Source organism: Narcine bancroftii, chromosome 8 (assembly GCF_036971445.1).
Source record: "Narcine bancroftii isolate sNarBan1 chromosome 8, sNarBan1.hap1, whole genome shotgun sequence".
Taxonomy (NCBI): Eukaryota; Metazoa; Chordata; class Chondrichthyes; order Torpediniformes; family Narcinidae; genus Narcine; species Narcine bancroftii.
The window spans coordinates 174,756,077-174,776,917 of NC_091476.1; the positions used below are offsets into that span (position 1 = coordinate 174,756,077).

The 20,841-nt window shown below is 52.0% G+C and overlaps 1 protein-coding gene and 1 long non-coding RNA gene across 4 annotated transcripts in view; one reads left to right on the forward strand and one right to left on the reverse strand.

Moving 5' to 3' along the window:
* Positions 1-13,951, forward strand: part of LOC138741601 (uncharacterized) — a 60,377-nt gene extending 46,426 nt beyond the window's left edge. The window contains exons 2-3 of the long non-coding RNA XR_011343598.1: positions 1,926-2,013; positions 11,685-13,951. This is a non-coding gene — a long non-coding RNA (uncharacterized lncRNA). The remainder of the gene's footprint in view (positions 1-1,925; positions 2,014-11,684) is intronic.
* tinagl1 (tubulointerstitial nephritis antigen-like 1) overlaps positions 1-20,641 on the reverse strand; it is a 54,495-nt gene extending 33,854 nt beyond the window's left edge. The window contains exons 1-5 of one of the 3 annotated variants that reach the window (XM_069895911.1): positions 20,421-20,641; positions 15,267-15,600; positions 14,667-14,730; positions 1,839-1,928; positions 1,050-1,164 (exon numbers count right to left, since the gene is read on the reverse strand). In XM_069895911.1, coding sequence (XP_069752012.1) covers positions 1,050-1,164; positions 1,839-1,928; positions 14,667-14,730; positions 15,267-15,567 — 570 coding nt within the window. In that variant the 5' untranslated portion in view covers positions 15,568-15,600; positions 20,421-20,641. The other 2 variants (XM_069895912.1, XM_069895913.1) reach the window with 2 other exon arrangements.
* Positions 20,642-20,841: the final 200 nt, after the last annotated feature.

Genomic DNA, 20,841 nt, shown 5'->3' on the forward strand with positions numbered 1-20,841 from the left:
CCCCCCCAGTGCACACTCCCTCTACCTGCCTCTCCACTTCCCCCACATTTTGTTCAATACATATCACCTCCTAAATAGTCTTTTTAAATGTGTCTTAAATATACTTAATGAGGCAGTCTCTACTGCCTCTTTGGGCAGAGAATTCCATGGAACAACTATTCTTTGGGAAAAGTAATTCCTCCTCATAACCCTAACCCTCCTTTGAATCATTGAGGCTATGTCCCCTAGTTCTGGACTCATCTACCAGTGGAAACATTCTTTCCAGACTATCTTATCCATCCATTTCTTAATTTTATGTTTCTACAGGACCCCCTCTCATTCTTCTGAGTCCTAGTGAGTAGTCCAGGTGACTCATTCTCTCCTCATGGGCTAACCCCCTCATCTCTGAACTCATCCCAGACAAACTCCTCTGGAAGAGATACCCAGGAGAGTTCAATCAGACAGGAACCACTCCAAAAATAATTAAACCAATCACCCAGCATTGTCAAATACTGCTTGCATTGCTGTTCTTGTCAGTGACCAGTCAATGGACCTTGATGTCGTGGATACTGTGAGCTGCCCCCTCTCCGCATCCTCCTGGCTGTCTGCTCAACACTCACAAAGCTCCTGCCCTACCTCGCACAACTCATCCATCAATTCTGCATTCATTGCCACCTACTGCAGGTGGTGATTGTCATCCCTCCCCTCCATCACCCCTCCCCATATATCCTCTCCCCATCAACCCTCCCCTACTATCACCCTTCCTCCCTGTCATCCCTCCCCTCCCATCACCCCTCCCCATATATCCTCTCCCCATCAACCCTCCCCTACTATCCCCCTTCCTCCCCATCAACCCTCCCCCTCTATCACCCTTCCCCCACACCTCTCCTTCCATGTCACCCTTTCCCCTCCCTTCACGTCAGGTGGTGACTCTCACTCCTCGCCCCTTCATCTCCCCCCCTCCCCCATCAGACAGTGTGTGGTTTACGTTCTTGTTGACCTGCAGTTCACGCCCAAAAGCCCTAACCCCTACATCCCCACCCCTGGACCCTGGACCCAAGCTGCCTTACCTTCAATTCGTTGGTTTTGAGCACGGTGTGTGGGGGCCGCTGGGTTCCCAGACGGTGTTGGATGCCCTGGTCCAGGGACATGCCCCAGAACTGGCTGTAATTGGCTGCTTTCCATCTGCCAAGGACACGACCACGGTGAGGATGTTCCATCACCAGACTCTCCTCCTGGGGTGAAAGGCCGAAGGTCATGAGGCCCAGCCCAGTCACCCCAGTGTGGTGTGGGAGAATAGCCACAGGAGGCTCAGAGTCTCCTCACCACAGTCCCAGACTGGTCTCCACCCTCCACAGTCAGTCAGCTGCCCAGGCCCAGTGCCCACGGAGAGGGGCGTGGACACTGTGGGGAGGAGGGGGTTGTGTGGCTGGCAGCTCTCAGCAGGAAGGAGTCCTGGTGACGAGCATAGCTGTTCATGCGGACTCAGCCAGTGGAAGTGACAGTCACTGCTGCCACTCAGGGGCTCCACACATACAAGATATCAGTGCGGCAGTAACCCTGGTACTGACGTGGTGATCCACGCACGCACGCACGCACGCACGCACGCACGCACGCACGCACGCACGCACGCACGCACGCACGCACGCACGCACGCACGCACGCACGCACGCACGCACGCACCACCCCCTCATCTTCCCATCTCCCTCCCACATACAAAACCTCCCCACACCCACACACAAAATCAGTAGGACATGATCCCTGTGACTCTCAGACTCACGTACACCAATGTAACATTCTTCAAGCAGCTCATGCCAGAGAGAGAGAGAGAGAGAGAGAGGTGTGGGTATGACACCTACCCATAATTCCCTTGGTTGATGTTTCGGATCATTTCCTGATTGATGAGACATGCATGGTCCTGACAATCCCATTGGCCCTTGTTGCAGGTGCTGAGGAAATGCAGGGGAAGGAATCATTTACAACCCAAATCAAAGGCAGGAACAGCAGGAGTGAAGTGAAGTGGCCTTGAAAGGGGTAGGTGACCTGCTGATTATGAGCCTGTATCAGCTGTTCTAAGCTTATAGAACCAGATTAAGACAGGAATGTGTGAGAGGAGTGTGTGTTAGTGACACACTCACACATCAGCCCTCCTTCCCTCACTCCACCTGCTCCATCTATTTCCCCTCCTTGTCTGCTTCCATCACTCTCCTACCACTGTCTCCCCCCATCGTCTACTGTCCATCATTCTTCACCCTTCTGCAGTTCATCTACATTCTGTTGCGTGCCCGGCTTCCCTGATGCTTTTCTAGACGGTTTAAACTGCTACCAAGTGTACTTGTAACATGGACTGTATTCCTTAGGCTTACTGACCTTCCAAGTGTATTACTTCCTACTAACCCAGAGCCCTGGGTAACATCACCAGCAGTGGGAGATAGATTTATGTGGATTGGTGGAAGATGCAGAGAGTTGAGAATATATTCACTCAGAGGAAGGGATAGTTCTGGAATTTGTTGCATTGTTCTGTTTGAACATGGTGGAAGGAAGTTACTTTACAAGCCCTCACAATGCTTTGGATCACCTTTAAAAAAAATAAACAGGAAATGAGAGCTTTACATCTGTCATGGGGATTTCTGGCTAACAGGATCAGCTAACTGCCTGCTCACATTTCCACTTCCCAGTAAATGTTCCATCAACCCTCCCCTACTATCACCCTTCCTCCCTGTCATCCCTCCCCTCCCCTCCCATCACCCATTGTTCCGAGAGACAATGTTCAGAATCAGAATTTTAATGTCACGAAATTCAGTGTAATGCAGCAACATTATACTGCAAACATTCATAATATTGTAACCATCTTACAACATCACTATAAAAAATAAAAGTAAGGCAGTGTCTTTGGTTCATTGATTATTTAGGAACCTGATGGCAGCAGGAAAGAAGCTGTCCTTGTGCCATTGAGTGCTTCTCTTAAGGCTCCTGTACTTTTTCCTCCAATGGTAGCAGAGTGAAGCGGGCATGGTCTGGGTGGTGGGGGTCATTGAGGATAGAGGCTGCCTCATGTAGATGTCCTCGATGGAGTGAAGTCTGATGCCGGTGATGTCGCAGGCTGACTTAACAACCCTCTGGAGTTTATTCTTGTCCTGAGAGTTGCTGCCTCCATACCAGGCAGTGATGCAACCAGCCAGAATGTTCTCCACAGTACACCTGTAGAAGCTTTTGAGAGTTTTTGGTGACATACCAAATCTCCTCAGACCCATCTGCTGGCAAGCCTTCTTTGTGATTGCATCAACGTGGAGGTTCCAGGGCACATCTTTGGAGATGTTGACAACCAGGAATTTGAAGTTCTTGACCCTCTCTACTACTGAGCCCTCAATGAGGACTTGGCCATGTTCCTCTGACTTCCTCCTGAAGTCCACAATCATCTCCTTGGTTTTGCGGACGTTGAACACAAGGTTGTTGTTGTTGTTACACCATTAAGCACTTCCTAATTGCCATTTGTAATTCCACTGACAACTGTGGTGTCATCGACAAACTTAACAGACATGGTGTGGGAATGGAGTATGGAATTGAAATGGTTGGCCACTGGCAGGTCCTTGCAGTGATGGGCTATTTGTGGTATTTATAATGGCCTTGCTTTTTGTAATCCACCCATTCAACAGTTAATTTTTGTTTGCAATGTTGAAGTTTCATTGTTATTGAACTCTCCTCTTATTCTGTGAGAGAAGTATGAAGGGTTCCTTTTAAAGGAGAAGTTTGTTTGGAATTCCAGCCAATGCTACCTACGCATAGTTATCATGTTTTTGCTGCAGTTTTGCTCCTTATTCTGACCAGCAGCCGTGTAAGGTGGCAGTGGTTAATGGCAGGCAGCCATTGCGTGCGGAAACATGGTCAGTTAATGAGCACTGAGGCCTTTTAAAATAAATCCTGCAAGTTAATGATCCTTGACTCTCCACATTTAACATTTTTTAAAAATTTAGAGATACAGGCCCTTCCAGCCCACAAACCCATGAAACCAGAGTACGCAGAGGAAACCCATGAGAACACAGGGAGAATGTGCAAACTCCTTACCCACAACAGCAAATTCGAACCTGGGTCACTGTCACCATAACACTGTTGCGCTTACCACTACACTAACTGGGCTGCCTGCAATTTCACTCCTCTTCCCCCTCCCAGTAGCCAACCTAAGTGAAATGTCAAGGGAATTCAGTGAACTTTAAGATGGAAAGGGTGGAGAAAATATTCCTCAGAATATTACCAGGACTGGTGGGCTTGAATTACAAGGAGAGGGTGGATTTTCTCTCTCGAATGTCAGAAACTGAGAGAGGTACCTTATGGAGGTTTACAAAATCATGAGGTGCATTGATAAGATACATTGTCATAGCCTTTTCCCCAGGATTGGGAATCTATATAGAGATGAGAGGAGAAAGATTTAAAAGGGATCTGAGGGGCACCTTCTTTACACAGAGGATGGTGGGTATATAGAAGGAGCTGACGAAAGATCACAAGATAAAGGAATAGAAGTAGGCCATTCAGCCCAACAAGTCTGCTACGCAACACCACCCTGAGCTGCAGAAACAATTTTGAAGTTCAAAGAAATTTAGACAGGTACATGGATAGGAAAGGGCTAAGAGGGATGTGGGCCTAAAGCAGACAAATGTAATTTGATTGGACAGCATGGATCAATTGGGTGGAATGATATCTCTACGACTAAAATTAATGACTAGTCCCCAACACACTTGAAAAGCAGCCTTGTGTCTTTTTGTTTTACAAAGTAAATACTTTGCATTTTCCTTTACGGCCTCAGCACATCCCAAGACATTACATGAAGACACTCATAAATGCAGCTCAAGAGAAGGCGATTCAAGTTCTTGCTGATATGTAAAACAGTCCCATTCCTCTGTCCAATCTCTTCCTGACTTTGTCAACCACGTTCCCATCACAGGAACAGAGTTCCAATTCAGGGTCACACACTGTACAACAATGGTTTCCACTCCCATCTTCCCTGTGCCCCTCCTTTCCCCATGTCAATCCTCAGACAGGAACAGTTTTTGTTCACCTCTTGCAAACTGTACAACTCAGTCAAATCTCACCTCAACCTCCTTTGCTCGAAGAATAAACTCTGTTTTTCTAACCTAGTCCTGCTCTCTGACCCCCTCAAGGGACCTTCACACTTTTGTCCAATCTGGTGATTGGATATATCCATTCCACGTATTGTCAGAACTTGATTCACCCTGCTAATCATTTGTGGATCTGTCTGCACTACCAAAACATCATTTTCTCTTTTTGCAACAGTGAATATTCATTTACCTGTATTTTTAGGTCTTGCATTTGTGGTAATTTATAGTTATAGTCGGGGTATCTTACCTGCCTGTATGGCTGCAGTAAGCAAGAATATTGGTGAATCTGAAATATTGCATGTTTGTATATGACCATAGACTCATGTTGACATTGACATTGAGAATTTACTTGCCACCTCGAACACTGGGAGGGGAAGGGCAACAGGGTGAGCATTAACCCAGCCACCTCCTGGCACAAAACAACAAACGGGTGTCTCTGGCCCACTTGTTTCGCTCACATCTTTGAGGTCACTCTGCAAAGAGTCTCACTCCTCCTACTTAAATCCATGCAATCTCTTCCTTCATAACTCATCACATTTCCTTTTAAAAATTACTGACGACTCCTCTAGTCTTTCATCAGTCATCTGAATTCTGAGACCAATTATTATGAATGCTAAATTATTCAGAATCTAAACATTTGATAAAATCTTCTCTTTACGTTATGTGCTCCGAGAAGAATGACCCCTGCCTCTCCAAATCGCCATCTTGTAGTATTGCAGCCTGTATGGCTGCAGTAAGCAAGAATATTCCCAAGGTTTAGGCCAGTGTGATGTACCTGGGCCAAAGCAGAGACCTAACCATCCTTTGATTAAGATTTGGCATTGTACCCTGGAGTTTACTTCTCGAAGCCTCTATTAATAAAGCACAGCATCTCCACATTTTGGCTCCTACACTCATTCAAAATGTAGCCATTTCATTTATTTTGCTTTTTGGAGTCACAGTGTTACTCAGCATGGAAATAGGAACTTCAGTCCAACTTGCCCATGCTGACCAAAATGTCCCACCCACACCAGTCCCACCTGCTTGTGCTTGGCCCATATCCCTCCAAACCCATCCTATCATCCAAATATTTTATATACACTTCACAAATATCTGCCTCTGCCATGTGTCTCCCTATTTCACAAACCTGCCCGATCTGCTGGAGTCACAGAGAGATGCAATGTGGAAACAGACCCTTCAGCCCATCAGGTCTGTGCTGACAATCCATATCCATTTGCACCAATCCAACATTCAGCTCATGAGCCCACACCACCCAAATACACTTGTGATTAATGAATCTACTAATTCTATACATATTCGGAACGTGAGAGGATCTGGAGGAAGTACTCACAGTCAGAGGGAGAATATGCGAACTCCTTACAGACAGCAGAGGGTGGGGGGGGGGGGGGTGTGGAGGATTTGTACCTGGGTCGCTGGCACTGTGATTTTATCGCGCTATCTGCTTCACTAATCATCCCAACTCTTCATGAATTTTAACCACAATCGCATCATATCCCCCCCAAGATTCTACCTCTCACCTACCTACTGGGGCCAATTAACCCACCAACCTACATCCTTAGGATGTGGGAGGAAACTCATGCAATTGCAGATAACATGCAAATTGCACACTGACAGCACCTGAAATGAGGACTGAACCTGGATCTCTGGCACTGTGAGTAAGTGGCTCTACCCACCATGCCGACCATTCTAATCCTGGAACTATCAGCCCAACCCCTGTGGGTCCCTCTCTGCACACGGTGCAATGATTTAATGTAGTGGATCATCACCCAATATGGGATAAAATGCCACCCTTACCAGCAGCCTAACAATACAAAAACAAAACCCAATCTGTTGTAGGAACTCTGTAGATTGAGCAGCATCAATGGGAGAAGAACCGTCAACATTTTGGGCTGGGGGACCCTTCATTAAGATTGAGTTGAGCTCCTCCAGCAGGTTGTGTGCTTTTCCCCAGAGTCCAACATCTGCAGTCTCTTGCTGGTCCTCAGCATGCTGAAGTACTATTTTAACTTGTCAATAGTAAAATTAAAATGACACCAATAATTGAACTACAATAGATATTGGGCTCACAAAAGTGGAAGCAAATTCTTTCATTCTATCCCTCGAACATGGGTTTCTCACAGATTGGCTCAGAAGAAAGTCAGCTGAAATATCCAGGTTACCATGTACATGTGTGTGAACATTCGGCAGGCACACAATTGCAACTGCACAGAATTTGCTCCTTTCCCTGAGAATTATTTTGCCATTTGCAGGAGGGTTCTTTTAAAATCCACTCTCCTAAGCCCGATGGAATGCTGGAGTTTAAAAGATATGGAACCAGGATATTCTGAAGGAAGATTGCAACATTAGGAACATCCCTCAGGAGTGGCTCACCACATGATAGGGCTTTGGATACAGCACAATATTGGAAAATGCTTTGTGATTCAATCAAATACAAGAGCAATCTTTCCACATGAGTCAGCTTGTCTCCAAACTCTCTTTTAATGTTAACCTATGAGATCTGCACTTGATCCTGCTCCAGTTGAGACAGGCAGAAGATGGGGTCATTCTAATGGCCAAGGCAGTTAAAATAAGATCTTGTTGAGCTGTTCGAGTGGCTTTGACATAGGACAAGTGTAAGATTTTTTTGATGGCAGACAGAGCAGTGGCTAGGGGAGACAGATTGAAAATATCTGTCGAAGAAGCTGGAGAGGAAATTCAGGAGTTTCTTTCAGAGATTTAGGAGACACAATCGGATGAGTTGGTGGGCGCAGGTTCAACAGAAACTTTCTCAAGGAAGCTTGACGTAGATGAAAGAGAAGGAATCCAGGCCAATGGGATGAGCAAGGCAATGAGACCATTTGGAGACCTTTTCCAAGAGGAGGTCACTGACAAAATAGGCCTGATAGCTTCTTTGACTGTCCGATTCAGATTTCATTTGGATTTGGTCGTGAAAACTGTCTGATCTCAGAAACCAACCTACAAATAATTTAACACATCCTATCTGGTACAACCCCATGTGGTACGTACAACCCCATCTCAATACTTTAGGAGGGAGTAGAATTTTCTTACAGTCTTAAAGTCAGACTAATAGATTGCAAAATCTGGCCCTTCAGCCCACTATCCCCATGCTATCCACTCATCTATGCAATTTCCATTTGCCAACATGCATTGGTTATTCAGGCACTCACTCAAATGTTGAGAGTCTCTGCATCCACTAATTGACTAAACTGAAACTATTATTCTACAACCTTGTGCTCTTTGAAAAAGAATCAAAGTCATCCACTTTATCTCTGCTCCATCCCACCACAGTTCCCTTTCAACTCTCCATCCCTTCCACTTTTCTGCAACTTCAAACATGTGCACATTGAAATAAAAAAAATCCCAGTTATGACACATTAAAACATTAACTGTGTCTCCCTCCACAGACACGGACTCGTCTGCTGAGCATTTCCAGCATTTTCTGATTTTAGACAAGAAACAAGAGCATTACGGAACTGAAAGAGAAATTACGCATCGGTCTCATGCTGAATCAACCCATGTTGATTGCACAAACACACTACCCAGCCACATGGTGCAGGGTAAAGCCATCAATGTGCAGTCAATGTCACAAAAGACCCCCACCACCCTGGTCACAACCTCTTCACACTGCTACCTTCGAGCAGAAGGTAGAGAAGTCTGAAGACCAGCACCTTTAGGGTTAAGAACAATTTCTTTCCAACAACTATTAGACTCTTGACCCTCGCCTTGTTACACTAATCAGATACTGCTCCGACACCACACGAGTCTGCTCTATTGCTGTCACATTTTTTGCACTAGGTAACTGATGGTGTATTATCTATTGATATTTTGTATTTATTGTCTCTTTTTAATTCAATTAATTATAGTATTGTAGTTGGTTTTTTTTAAAAAACAAAATACCCATTTGGCTGCAGTAAGAATTTCAGTGCATATGTACGTTGTACAGTGGGTATGACAATAAACTCAGTATCAATACTGTGATTATTCTCACACCAAAAACTTTCTCCACTAACAGTAACTGAATATTTATCTTTTCTACTTATTACCCTTTTCTCTCTCATGGGGTATTTAATTTAAACTTATTGCTTGTGGTTGTATTTTCCACAGCTGTGTAGCTGCAGTAATCAAGAATCTCAGTGCATCTGCTGTATGCTGTAGTAAGTGTATAACAATAAACTGCCATCTCATCTCAAGAACAAAAATACAATTTTAGCTATTCTCAAAGGTCCTGATAGACAGTGAGTGGGATGAGAATACAGACTTGAATGTTCAGTAATTATTAAGCTCTGGGAACATGTGTGCTCAGATAGAATGTACTTGGCAGGTTAGTGATTCAAGTAACATGCTACAGGGATCCCATGTTGTCGCTGTGGACTGGGTGAAGCTAAGTGCCACACAATGAGTGAACAGCTGTGAACAGAACAAGCCTTCAGTGCTGAAGTTTGCTGTCAACTGCTGCCATTACAGCTTCACAATTCGACCGTTCTACTAAGCGTGGCTTTATCCCAGATTCCCATCAGCATTTGTTGTCCATGCTGTGCTTGCAACCCTTGCGATCGGATTGGTGAAGGCGGCAGGATCGGGAATCGTCCTTACTGAGAGGCATAAGGGTGCGATTGGCCTTTCCCCTCAGAGGCTACAGAACAAAGAGAAGCAAAAAAATATAGAGGGGCTTGAAAGGCTCGTCCACAGATACAAGATACCTGTTGTGGACTCGGTGTATATGCTCACAGTCTCTGGCATGAGGTCAGACTATGAGACTCAGGCTGTCCCACTGAAGAGGTGCACATAATGGGAATAGCTCCAACCATAAAACAATTGATGCAGCAACAGATTGCACAAATATTGGAGGTGTGATTCACTTCCTGCGGCCTCCTCAATGAATTGAAACAGCAAATTAAGTGCAATACAAGCTATCAACCTCTGCACTGTGACAGCATGCATTCTGGACTGGAAGGCTACGTGAATCCAGGCTTATCAATGTGATCGACTGCTACGTGCCCTCTGCAATGGTCTGGTGACTTATTCCATTCAAGGATAATTAAAACAAAAAGGAAATAAAGGCCACAGAAAACTGAAGCTAAACACACTCTGCTGGAAGAACTCTGCAATGGAAGAGAAAGAATGGTTGACTTTTTGAACCAAAACTCTCCTTCAGCACTCAGATTTTGATGATCCTGACCCAAGCCCTGAGACGTCATCCATTCTTTTGCCCCATCAATGCTGTTTGACCTGCTGAGTACCTCCAGCAGATTGTGTTTGGCTGTGAAGACCAGCCTTGCCAACAAGAGATGGCGGATGGCGTTCAAGCCAGATTGTGAGTTGCACTTTGCAAGTTCAACTTTAAGGCAGAGAAAGTGGTTAATGGAAGGATTTGGAGCAGTGTGGAGGAACAGGGGGATCCTGGAGACTAAGACCATAGATCCCTCAAAGTTGCTGAGCAAGTTGACAGGGTAATGAAGAAGGCATTTGGTGTGCTGGCCTTCATTAGTTGGGGATTGAGTTTAAGACCCTGAGGTAAACTTGCAGATCTATAAAACTCTGGTTAGACCACATTTCCAATTGCCTTATTCCAGGAAGAATGTGGAAGCTTTGGAGAAGGTGCAGAGGAGAACATGAGGAAAGGTTGACAGAGCTACAGCTTTTCCTTTTGGAGCGTCAGAGGATGAGAGACCACAATAATGTTATACAAAATTATGAGAGGCATAGATATGGGGTTCAGGCATCACCTTTTTTCGCACAAGTGTGGCTGTGGCTAATACCGGAAGACATCTGTTTAAGGCGAGTAGAGGAAAGTTGAAGTGAGATTTCAGAGACTTTTTTTTTTTAAAAACACAGAGTGGTGGGTGACTGGGATGCATTGCTGAGGAGAGTGGTGGAGGTTAGTACAAAAGGGACATACAAAAGATTCTTAGGCACATGGATGTCAGAAAAATAGAGGGTGATGGGAAAAATTACATTGTTGTGCAGTAGGTTTTAGGTAGGTCAGCACAACTTTGTAGTGTGCTATGTTCGATATTATAACACCAAGATCCAGGCATGAATTAGAACACTGGCTGCACGACACGTCACACGATATGGAATATTGTGAGCAGTTAAGAATGCATTGGCTTTCAAGAGGATCCAATGGAAGTTCAGAAGAACGATCCCTGGAATGAAAGCGTTATCATATGAGGGATGTTGATGGCTCTGGGACTGTACTCGCTGGAGTTTAGAAGAACGAGGTGGAACCTATCAAACACTGAAAGGCCTGGATAGAGCGGACGTGGAGAGAATGTTTCCTACAGTGGGGGTGTATCTGGGATCAGAGGACAAAGCCTCAGAATACAAATAGATCCCTTTAGAACAGAACTGAGGAGAATTTCTTCACCCGCGGGGGAGGATCTGTGGAATTCATTGCTGGGGACGGCTATGAAAGCCAAGTCATTAGGTTTATTTCAGTCGGAGATAGACAGGTTCTTAATTACGAAGGGAATCCAGGATCATAATGAGTAGTTATAAGAATGGGGTTGAAAAAGACAGTAAATCGGCAACAGTGGAATGGCAGGACAGACTTGATGGGCTGAATGACCTAATTCTGCTCTCATGTCTTAGGATTCGAACTGTACTTCATGATCCTTTGGTGTGCAGCTAACTACAACCGGCAGGCAGAGTCATGGGGCTGCCGAATTCAACTCGAAATCCAGCAAGGAAGAATAATTCAATCACAAGGGTGAAGGGCAGTGAGCACCCGTGGTAATGTGGCTGCCTCTGAGACTTGAAGCCTCAGTTCATTCAGTTCTAGGGAACGATGAGAGCTGCAGGCCAGACCAGGCCTACCGTGGGAGAATCTCGGTGCAGGTTGGTGACCTCACTGCACAGTTTCCCCCATTACCAGCATCATGCCCCCTACAACCGCACGGAATTCCAGTACAACCAGAGTTCTTCATCCTCCCCCACCAAGATCAGGCACACTACCATCACATAGAATTCCAGATGCAACTGTAGAGTGCCCCCCCCCCCCCCCCAACTACAACAAACAACAGACACACTAGAGTCTCACCAAACACTAGGTACAGCCAACAGTAACTCTCACTGCTTGGTGCTGAAGGAAAGGTAGGTTGGACAGAGGACAATGTTGTGGGGAAAGGCCTGGAGCTGAAAACTTGTTCACACACTATCCACAAAGTTGTCTGAGCAGTTAGAGTTCAGATGAACCAACTCACACACATTTCTAAATGTCATTACCCCCATGGGCTCCTCATACCTGAATGATTTTCACTATCCCAGGTACATAGCCCCCTTGGTATTAAACTCTCCCAAGTGACATCCACACCAAGGCATCATCCAAAATTTGTCTGCAGAGGGATTCACAATTTAATCCATCCAAAAAAACAAATTGTTACTCATTCACAGGACAAGCGGTTCACCGATCCTGACATTGCTGAAACAGGACTGTTAAAGGCTGCAGCAAAGAAGAATTCCAGTGCATATGTGCATCATCAGGGGTGCAGTACTGCCAGAGCACTGCACCAGCACTTCAGGGGGTTGCTCTGGCACCTCATGTGATGGTGCTGGACACTGCATGGAGAGGCTCTGGCACCTCCCTGTCACTGTTTTTGGTGAGCTCCTGCACCCCTGTGCATTATACAATGCATCAAATGTCATTGGTGTTGCCAAGATGCAGACTTTCATAGATTGCCCTGGTAAGCTTCCACAGAATTCTTGGCAACTTCCTCACAGTAACCCTGCAAGGTCTCTGTTCCAGAGAATGTGCCTTGGCCTATTCTTCCCCAGTTTCAATTTCCTTCTGCCCTGGGAGCACATCATTCCCCATCACTGCACTCCTCCAGTCATTCAGTAGGAATATCTCCCCATGGTCAGAAGATAGTTGCAGCATGTACTGTTAATGAGCAGTATGGGATGATCCTATCTGCTGTGTTATGATCTGGCGGCTGCAAGAACCTGCCACACATCACCAGGGAATGTGGCACACGTCAGCCTCGGCGCAGTGTTACACAGGAGGTCTGACAATGCTCTATGGCAAACCTCACAGTTGAGATCTTTGTTCCTTAAACAACTCTCGCAATCTGAGTTTGGGAGCACAGCAGATTCCTTTAGCACCAGGAATTCTGCTTGGACAGTTCGAAGCAGGTCTCCAGCCCTGCGTCAGGGTATTGAATTGTCAGCATCCAATAACTTTGTCTCTGCTGGCACTTGGAAACCTGTTAGTTTGTAGTGGTAATTACTGGTCTCTGGAGATGACCTGTTCATCCTGGACTTAACATCTCCCAGCACAGTTCATTCCCATTCAATCCTGGCTCCTTCCTGAGAGAAAACCAGCATCCTTGCTTCATTACTACTCTTTGCAAAGTAACATGAAGCACTGAGAGGTAGGCACTGCCTTGCTATCTCTGTGGTCACCTTGGCCTGCTATGCACCCATTATCCATCTCACTTCCCAGTGCCCATTCAATGCAGTAGAATATGACAAACTAAAACATTCGAATTGCGCTTACAGCGCCAGTGACCAGCGTTCGAATCAGATGCTGTCTGTAAGGAGTTTGTACGTTCTTCTAGTGTCTGCGTGGGTTTCCTCCGGGTGCTCAGTTTCCATCCACCCTTCAAAATGTACGAGAGTTGGTTGTAATTGGGAAACACGGGCTCATGGGTCGGAAGGGCCTGCACTATGCTATATTTCTAAATTTAAAATTCCTGCTACATGTTTAAAACCTTGCTCAAATTGAAAACCTGGGTTCACTCTCTACTAGAGGATATGCTGTAATCTGAGAGTTTATTGTCACAAATACAATGTACAGATGTACCAAGATTCTGACTAGTTCTGGAGCAAGACACCTAAGACACTAACTACAATAGCATAAATTAAATCACCACAATATGCCATGATTAAAAAAAAATAAGTAAATATTTATCTATTTTTAACCTTTAAGAGATATTAACATATGACCTCTGCCCCCTTGGAGAAACATTAATAACATAAGAACTCGATGGCACAGCTTGAGTAAGAGATGCCGCTTCATCCTCAGCTATGAGGCCGCGATTATTCCTCAACCAACTGCAACACAGATGACCTGCCTATTGTTACCTTCCCCCTATGTCACCATGTGTGCAGAGGCTGTGACAATTCCAATGCTAATCACCCTCCAAGTGTCATCAATGGACCAACACAAAACACTGCAAAGTGCTGAGGTTTGCAGGTGTTCCCTAAAGGTTTACCCCTAGTGTCCTTTTGGACTTTGTATGTTCTAGACCAGTCATTCTGAACCTTTTTTTTGACTATGGCCTCCTTGGATTTTGCTCAAAGTTATGGTCCCCTTCCCCATGAAGCAGTCAAGTTTTGTTTTGTTTCCATATTTCTCTTCCACTGACCTCACAAAAATATTGATGTGACATGACGTGAAAAGAAAACAGGGCTTTTATTTAAATGTGCTGTGGCCCCCAAGGGGAAAGGGGTGCATAGAGTCCCCATTGAAAATGGCTGATCTACATAAGCTGTCTCACAATCCACATCATACTGTTTCATTAAATGGAAGTTCTTGAGGTGATTTGACCGGGAGGTGAGAGCAATAGAGCCTACCACAAATTGCAGTTCTCCTTGTAAGTGTTTCCATTGGGATAGTACCGTCCATTCTGTGCACATTCTGGGAAATCAAAAAAAAAGAATATTGTATCAGGAAGAGGAATACTTGCTGATGGAGTGGAATGGCTGTTGGAGTGGAGATACAATATCTTCAGCTGTCTAACACTGACCTCAGCAGCTGAAGATCATAAAAAAGATGGGTGGGGGGCTGGGAGAGGCAAAGTCAAGGACAACATCAGTCCTCCAATCAATAATCTGCAGGGGGTGGGACAGGAGAGGTTCAGACAACACACTTATCATTGGAATTGGAGGGGGAATCCTAATCTATACCCTGATCTATAAAATGAGAAGGAGTCCCAGTCAAGACACTTGGTTGATTGAATGGGGGAGAAGTCCAGGCAATTAATTAATAGAACAAGAAGGAGTCCCAGGCAATACATGGATCAATTGAATAGGGGAGGGATCCTGTCAATACCCTGATCAATCAAATGGGGATGGGCCATGCCAATGTACTGATCAATAGAAAAGAGGTGGGGCGGGACGCGGAGCCGGGCTGGGATCGCGGAGCCGGGACGCACAGCGCGCTCGGGTGCTTACCGTGCCGGCCGGGAAAGGGAGCCTGGGAGCCGAGGCAGTGCGACCAGAAGTCGGGGCAGCAGTCGGACACGGTGCGGTTACAGAACAGGTCGCAGTAGCAGATGGTGTCCATATAGGGCACGGTGCAGACGTCGTCCCTGCCCGGGCAGCAGGAGCCCTGGCGCTCGCAGTAGGAGCCCTGCGGATCCCGGAGACCGGCGCCGTGCAGAGCCGGGGCCAACTCCCGGCGGCTGCGGCGGACAGCAGCATCCAGGCCCGTGGACAGCAGGCACGGGAGCATCAGCAGCCAGGCGGGGGGCATGGTGGACAGTGCGACCCGAGCCGGCCTCGACTCCTGCGGCAGCAAGAACAGGCAGATCCAAGCGGAAAATCGCCGACCCCTCCTCCTCCTCCTCAAACCCCCTCCCCTCCTCCTCCTCAAACCCCCTCCCCTCCTCCTCCTCAAACCCCCTCCCCTCCTCCTCCTCAAACCCCCTCCCCTCCTCCTCCTCAAACCCCCTCCCCTCCTCCTCCTCAAACCCCCTCCCCTCCTCCTCCTCAAACCCCCTCCCCTCCTCCTCCTCAAACCCCCTCCTCCTCCTCAAACCCCCTCCTCCTCCTCAAACCCCCTCCTCCTCCTCAAACCCCCTCCTCCTCCTCAAACCCCCTCCTCCTCCTCAAACCCCCTGCCCCCCCTCCTCAAACCCCCCCCTCCTCAAACCCCCCCCTCCTCAAACCCCCTCCTCCTCCTCAAACCCCCTCCTCCTCCTCAAACCCCCTCCTCCTCCTCAAACCCCCTCCTCCTCCTCAAACCCCCTCCTCCTCCTCAAACCCCCTCCTCCTCCTCAAACCCCCTCCTCCTCCTCAAACCCCCTCCTCCTCCTCAAACCCCCTCCTCCTCCTCAAACCCCCTCCTCCTCCTCAAACCCCCTCCTCCTCCTCAAACCCCCTCCTCCTCCTCAAACCCCCTCCTCCTCCTCAAACCCCCTCCTCCTCCTCAAACCCCCTCCTCCTCCTCAAACCCCCTCCTCCTCCTCAAACCCCCTCCTCCTCCTCAAACCCCCTCCTCCTCCTCAAACCCCCTCCTCCTCCTCAAACCCCCTCCTCCTCCTCAAACCCCCTCCTCCTCCTCAAACCCCCTCCTCCTCCTCAAACCCCCTCCTCCTCCTCAAACCCCCTCCTCCTCCTCAAACCCCCTCCTCCTCCTCAAACCCCCTCCTCCTCCTCAAACCCCCTCCTCCTCCTCAAACCCCCTCCTCTCCTCCTCCTCAAACCCCCTCCCCTCCTCCTCCTCAAACCCCCTCCCCTCCTCAAACCCCCTCCCCTCCTCAAACCCCCTCCCCTCCTCAAACCCCCTGCCCCTCCTCAAACCCCCTGCCCCCCTCCTCAAACCCCCTCCTCCTCCTCAAACCCCCTCCTCCTCCTCAAACCCCCTCCTCCTCCTCAAACCCCCTCCTCCTCCTCAAACCCCCTCCTCCTCCTCAAACCCCCTCCTCCTCCTCAAACCCCCTCCTCCTCCTCAAACCCCCTCCTCCTCCTCAAACCCCCTGCCCCTCCTCCTCCTCAAACCCCCTGCCCCTCCTCAAACCCCCTGCCCCCCTCCTCAAACCCCCTGCCCCCCTCCTCAAACCCCCTGCCCCCCCCTCAAACCCCCTGCCCCCCCCCTCAAACCCCCTGCCCCCCCCCTCAAACCCCCTGCCCCCCCCCCTCAAACCCCCTGCCCCCCCCCCTCAAACCCCCTGCCCCCCCTCAAACCCCCTGCCCCCCCCCTCAAACCCCCTGCCCCCCCCCCTCAAACCCCCTGCCCCCCCCTCCTCAAACCCCCTGCCCCCCCCTCCTCAAACCCCCTGCCCCCCCTCCTCAAACCCCCTGCCCCCCCTCCTCAAACCCCCTGCCCCCCCTCCTCAAACCCCCTGCCCCCCCTCCTCAAACCCCCTGCCCCCCCTCCTCAAACCCCCTGCCCCCCCTCCTCAAACCCCCTGCCCCCCCTCCTCAAACCCCCTGCCCCCCCTCCTCAAACCCCCTGCCCCCCCTCCTCAAACCCCCTGCCCCCCCTCCTCAAACCCCCTGCCCCCCCTCCTCAAACCCCCTGCCCCCCCTCCTCAAACCCCCTGCCCCCCCTCCTCAAACCCCCTGCCCCCCCTCCTCAAACCCCCTGCCCCCCCTCCTCAAACCCCCTGCCCCCCCTCCTCAAACCCCCTGCCCCCCCTCCTCAAACCCCCTGCCCCCCCTCCTCAAACCCCCTGCCCCCCCTCCTCAAACCCCCTGCCCCCCCTCCTCAAACCCCCTGCCCCCCCTCCTCAAACCCCCTGCCCCCCCTCCTCAAACCCCCTGCCCCCCCTCCTCAAACCCCCTGCCCCCCCTCCTCAAACCCCCTGCCCCCCCTCCTCAAACCCCCTGCCCCCCCTCCTCAAACCCCCTGCCCCCCCTCCTCAAACCCCCTGCCCCCCCTCCTCAAACCCCCTGCCCCCCCTCCTCAAACCCCCTGCCCCCCCTCCTCAAACCCCCTGCCCCCCCTCCTCAAACCCCCTGCCCCCCCTCCTCAAACCCCCTGCCCCCCCTCCTCAAACCCCCTGCCCCCCCTCCTCAAACCCCCTGCCCCCCCTCCTCAAACCCCCTGCCCCCCCTCCTCAAACCCCCTGCCCCCCCTCCTCAAACCCCCTGCCCCCCCTCCTCAAACCCCCTGCCCCCCCTCCTCAAACCCCCTGCCCCCCCTCCTCAAACCCCCTGCCCCCCCTCCTCAAACCCCCTGCCCCCCCTCCTCAAACCCCCTGCCCCCCCTCCTCAAACCCCCTGCCCCCCCTCCTCAAACCCCCTGCCCCCCCTCCTCAAACCCCCTGCCCCCCCTCCTCAAACCCCCTGCCCCCCCTCCTCAAACCCCCTGCCCCCCCTCCTCAAACCCCCTGCCCCCCCTCCTCAAACCCCCTGCCCCCCCTCCTCAAACCCCCTGCCCCCCCTCCTCAAACCCCCTGCCCCCCCTCCTCAAACCCCCTGCCCCCCCTCCTCAAACCCCCTGCCCCCCCTCCTCAAACCCCCTGCCCCCCCTCCTCAAACCCCCTGCCCCCCCTCCTCAAACCCCCTGCCCCCCCTCCTCAAACCCCCTGCCCCCCCTCCTCAAACCCCCTGCCCCCCCTCCTCAAACCCCCTGCCCCCCCTCCTCAAACCCCCTGCCCCCCCTCCTCAAACCCCCTGCCCCCCCTCCTCAAACCCCCTGCCCCCCCTCCTCAAACCCCCTGCCCCCCCTCCTCAAACCCCCTGCCCCCCCTCCTCAAACCCCCTGCCCCCCCTCCTCAAACCCCCTGCCCCCCCTCCTCAAACCCCCTGCCCCCCCTCCTCAAACCCCCTGCCCCCCCTCCTCAAACCCCCTGCCCCCCCTCCTCAAACCCCCTGCCCCCCCTCCTCAAACCCCCTGCCCCCCCTCCTCAAACCCCCTGCCCCCCCTCCTCAAACCCCCTGCCCCCCCTCCTCAAACCCCCTGCCCCCCCTCCTCAAACCCCCTGCCCCCCCTCCTCAAACCCCCTGCCCCCCCTCCTCAAACCCCCTGCCCCCCCTCCTCAAACCCCCTGCCCCCCTCCTCAAACCCCCTGCCCCCCCTCCTCAAACCCCCTGCCCCCCCTCCTCAAACCCCCTGCCCCCCCTCCTCAAACCCCCTGCCCCCCCCTCCTCAAACCCCCTGCCCCCCCCTCCTCAAACCCCCTGCCCCCCCCTCCTCAAACCCCCTGCCCCCCCCTCCTCAAACCCCCTGCCCCCCCCTCCTCAAACCCCCTGCCCCCCCCTCCTCAAACCCCCTGCCCCCCCCTCCTCAAACCCCCTGCCCCCCTCCTCAAACCCCCTGCCCCCCTCCTCAAACCCCCTGCCCCCCCCTCCTCAAACCCCCTGCCCCCCCCTCCTCAAACCCCCTGCCCCCCCCTCCTCAAACCCCCTGCCCCCCCTCCTCAAACCCCCTGCCCCCCCCTCCTCAAACCCCCTGCCCCCCCCTCCTCAAACCCCCTGCCCCCCCCTCCTCAAACCCCCTGCCCCCCCTCCTCAAACCCCCTGCCCCCCCCTCCTCAAACCCCCTGCCCCCCCCTCCTCAAACCCCCTGCCCCCCCCTCCTCAAACCCCCTGCCCCCCCCTCCTCAAACCCCCTGCCCCCCCCTCCTCAAACCCCCTGCCCCCCCCTCCTCAAACCCCCTGCCCCCCCTCCTCAAACCCCCTGCCCCCCCTCCTCAAACCCCCTGCCCCCCCTCCTCAAACCCCCTGCCCCCCCTCCTCAAACCCCCTGCCCCCCCCTCCTCAAACCCCCTGCCCCCCCCTCCTCAAACCCCCTGCCCCCCCCTCCTCAAACCCCCTGCCCCCCCCTCCTCAAACCCCCTGCCCCCCCCTCCTCAAACCCCCTGCCCCCCCCTCCTCAAACCCCCTGCCCCCCCCTCCTCAAACCCCCTGCCCCCCCCTCCTCAAACCCCCTGCCCCCCCCTCCTCAAACCCCCTGCCCCCCCCTCCTCAAACCCCCTGCCCCCCCCTCCTCAAACCCCCTGCCCCCTCCTCCTCAAACCCCCTGCCCCCCCTCCTCAAACCCCCTGCCCCCCCCTCCTCAAACCCCCTGCCCCCCCCTCCTCAAACCCCCTGCCCCCCCCTCCTCAAACCCCCTGCCCCCCCCTCCTCAAACCCCCTGCCCCCCCCTCCTCAAACCCCCTGCCCCCCCCTCCTCAAACCCCCTGCCCCCCCCTCCTCAAACCCCCTGCCCCCCCCTCCTCAAACCCCCTGCCCCCCCCTCCTCAAACCCCCTGCCCCCCCCTCCTCAAACCCCCTGCCCCCCCCTCCTCAAACCCCCTGCCCCCCCCTCCTCAAACCCCCTGCCCCCCCCTCCTCAAACCCCCTGCCCCCCCCTCCTCAAACCCCCTGCCCCCCCCTCCTCAAACCCCCTGCCCCCCCCTCCTCAAACCCCCTGCCCCCCCCTCTCGAACAGCTTGTGCCCGGCCAGTTAAATAGCCCGGACCGGTCCACCTGCCCCACAAACCACCCGGGGATGGTCGGGTCCCTCTGCCGGAGAGCGGACGAACGGGTCCGCCCTTTGTCGGGAGAGATGAAGCCCCTCCGCTCCCCGGGTCTTCGACCCCGGGGATGGGCCCCTCACCGATGTCTGGCCCCGCACAGTTGCGTCCTCCCCGAGCTCAACCTGTCCCCAGAACTCACTGTAAACTCTGCCCTGGCGGCACCGCGTTCAAAGTCTAACCACGCCCGCCCTCTTTCTCCGTCGCCCGTGACCGAGACTCGGCAACGAGTGCCCGGCCGCGGCCGTCCAGCCCGTTTTATACTGGGCGACCCGCCTCTTTGACGCACCGTCGCGGAGATCTTCCCCGCCTTCGTGGCATGTCCCGAGCTGGCGTCCACGTCCTGAACCGCTGGATCGCACTGGCCCCCGGCACTTGGCCGGCAGAGTGTGAATGAGCGAGGGGAGGCAGGGGGATCCGTCAACAGAACATTGCTGTCGCACAGGTGAAACCACCTGCACAGAAACAGGACCACCCAGTCTGATTCCAAATTAAACCAAATCCCTGCCGTTCGCATCTGCATCCCTCCCTCCATTGGATTGACTTCAGCTGTCCAATCTAGG